Genomic DNA, 2,612 nt, shown 5'->3' on the forward strand with positions numbered 1-2,612 from the left:
AAGAACTCTTGTAATCTCTCTAAGTTAATAACAATAATACCACATTCTCATACATAATAATTAGTGTTGGATGAAAATAGGTACTATGTTAGAACAAGCCCAAATTTACATAGCCATCAGTACAGAAAAAAGTATAATAACTGGTTCCACTACAGGAAATGTGGGTTTTAATAGTTGGCGTTAAACGCTATTAGTTCGTTTTAATAGCGTTCCCTAAAACGCTCTGGAAGCGCCCGTTATCGTAGGTCCGACCCTTTTGATAGCGGATATGTGTGTATGCCATAGTTAACTATACAACGATAGCGTTAGTTTGTATGCAATTGTTAATATTTATAATAATGTGGTATAAATGTTATTGAAGCTCATTAATTTTATTTAACATATAGCAATTTGTTTATTAATTAAAATCAGTTTCTTCTTTTTTGTCAAGTACAAATAATATCGGTATAATTAAAAATGAAATTTTATTAATTAATTAAAATCAGTTGACAAATACAATCAATTTTACAAAACTAAAAAAGTACATATTAAACAAAAACTATTAAAACACATTAACCCAAAAACTAAACCTAAGCCGCCGCCTTCCTCAAGCTCGTTGTTTCACTTCAACCTTCCTTGAGGTTCATCTGTCTCTTCCACCTTCTTCAAGCTTCCCCAGTATCTGAAAAGTACACAGAAAAAGTGTTGCTAAATACAATGATTTGAGGACATATACCTATGCTTAAGATGGAAACCAATCAGTACAAGATTAACGAACAAGATAACTTATCTCAACACCCATACTTAAGCACGATTGTCTTCAAGTATGCCGTAAAGCAACGTTTTATCTGTATAATCCTTCAAAGGCAATGAATCAGCAGACATAAGCAAAACTCTGAGAAGAAGAAAGTCTCAGTCTTTACTGTCACAATGCCTTCAAAGGCTGCACTTGGCAATTCCAGTGAGAGACTGCAACATTCGTGTGAGTCTAGACGGACACGAGTTCGAGACATCTCCTCTGCACAACATCAGCTCTTGCTCACGAGTCATGACCACCACCTTTACCAGGAACAAAAAAAAAATACTGATAAGCTTTCATTGGATGAAAGAAGTAGAAATATGTAAACTTGGTCTTTCAATGAACCAAATTGGTCTCTAACTAAAATTGAAACAACCAGAGCACTTTTCAAAGATCAAGCTGAGTCTCTTACGAGCATGTAGCAAACAACACACATGAAAATTACAGAATGATGAAAACAAATCAGACAAGCTAAAACAATACCTTGCAAACGCTGGGACATAGTTTTGGCAGAGTCATCCCTCTTGGTCCTGTATGCTCCACCAGAGACATAGAGTGAGAGACAGAGAAGTGAACAGTGGTGGTTATGACGAGCGTGACGGTGGTGAAGACGGATCTGAGAAGCGATGGTGGTGGTGAAGAGCGATTGGGGATGGGAGAGATGACGATGGTGGTGATGGTAACGAGCGATTGGGGATGGGAGAGATGGCGATGGTGGTGGTGGTAACGAGCGATGGTGGTGGTGGTGGTGATGACCGGCCGTGGCGACTTCTCCTTTATCATCTACGAACTCCATCTTTTCTCTCTCTCTCTCTCTCTTCTCTCGTAGATCAGAAAAGATGATTAAAAAAAAGGGAAAAAAAGAATAATTAATCTCAAGCGTTGATTCAATATCATCCAAGGGTGCATATGGTGATCCATGTCAGTAAACCAATAGGAAAGTGTGGGGATAGATACAAGAGTGATTTTGGGCATTTAATTCAAATCAATCAATGGTTAAAAAAAAACAATACAAATTGTCTTCTTATTTATTTATAGCTATTATACAAATGATTTAAGCTTTAAATACTTTGATATCATAATTGAAAATTTGAAGTCTAAATTTTGTATTTTAAATTTTAATTTATTTACAGAATTATAATTTCTTAAAAATGAAGATTTGATGTTTTATGATATATGTTAAAATGAGATATTTGGTTTAGGAGTTAGGGTGAAGATTTAGGATTAAGTATATGATTTGAATTTTAGAATATATTTAGAGTTTAATTTAAAATTTCTATTATAAGTTTGTAAAGATTGGATTTATGATTTTGTATGTAGAGTTTAAGTTTGGGGTATAGGGTATTAGATATAAAGTGTAGATTAAAGATCAATTCATTATGATTTAGGGATTGAGAGTTTTGAAAGTGTAGGAGTTAGAGTTGTATATAAAAGTTTGTGATTAAGATTTAAATTTGAAGTTTGTTAAATTTTAAAAATTTATATTGGAAGTTTATATTTAGTGGTATGTGTTTATGTTTGAAGTTAGGATTTAGGGTATAGAATTTGATGGAGATTTTAGGTTTGCATTTAAGATTTTGAATGGATTTTTTAAAAAATTAGATTTAAATTTTGGATTTAAAATCTGAAAAAATTAATTTAGAGATTTTATTTAGTATTTAGAATATCATTTAAGTTTGAATTTTAAGGTTTATGGTATTAGATTTAGGGTACTAGATGGGTCCGGTTTGAATTAGTATATTTATATCGAATTGTATTTTTATATAAAGTTTAAAAGTTTAAAATTTAGATTTTAGGATTATATTTAGGATTTAGGGGTTAAAATATATTTAGG

The 2,612-nt window shown here is 32.3% G+C and overlaps 1 protein-coding gene across 2 annotated transcripts; it reads right to left on the minus strand.

Moving 5' to 3' along the window:
• Nucleotides 1-599: 599 nt before the first annotated feature.
• On the minus strand, nucleotides 600-1,603 carry LOC106304739. Of its 2 annotated transcripts, none has more exons than XM_013741133.1 (3): nucleotides 1,262-1,603; nucleotides 914-1,038; nucleotides 600-827 (listed from the first exon to the last, which is right to left on the minus strand). In XM_013741133.1, exons 1-2 carry the CDS (start codon nucleotides 1,559-1,561, stop codon nucleotides 916-918), a joined length of 423 nt encoding a protein of 140 aa, XP_013596587.1. In that variant the 5' UTR covers nucleotides 1,562-1,603; the 3' UTR covers nucleotides 600-827; nucleotides 914-915. The 2 variants fall into 2 exon arrangements, with proteins under 2 accessions (XP_013596587.1, XP_013596586.1); XM_013741132.1 differs by having other exon boundaries at nucleotides 600-837; nucleotides 1,262-1,597.
• Nucleotides 1,604-2,612: the final 1,009 nt, after the last annotated feature.

Source organism: Brassica oleracea, chromosome C7 (assembly GCF_000695525.1).
Source record: "Brassica oleracea var. oleracea cultivar TO1000 chromosome C7, BOL, whole genome shotgun sequence".
In the NCBI taxonomy this organism is placed as follows: domain Eukaryota; kingdom Viridiplantae; phylum Streptophyta; class Magnoliopsida; order Brassicales; family Brassicaceae; genus Brassica; species Brassica oleracea.

Coding starts and splice junctions, on each gene's coding strand:
- LOC106304739 (XM_013741133.1), bottom strand. CDS start 1,561: ATGATAAAGGAGAAGTCGCCACGGCCGGTCATCACCACCACCACCACC. Junction 1,039..1,261: donor TATGTCCCAGCGTTTGCAAG/GTATTGTTTTAG, acceptor TTCCTGGTAAAG/GTGGTGGTCATGACTCGTGA.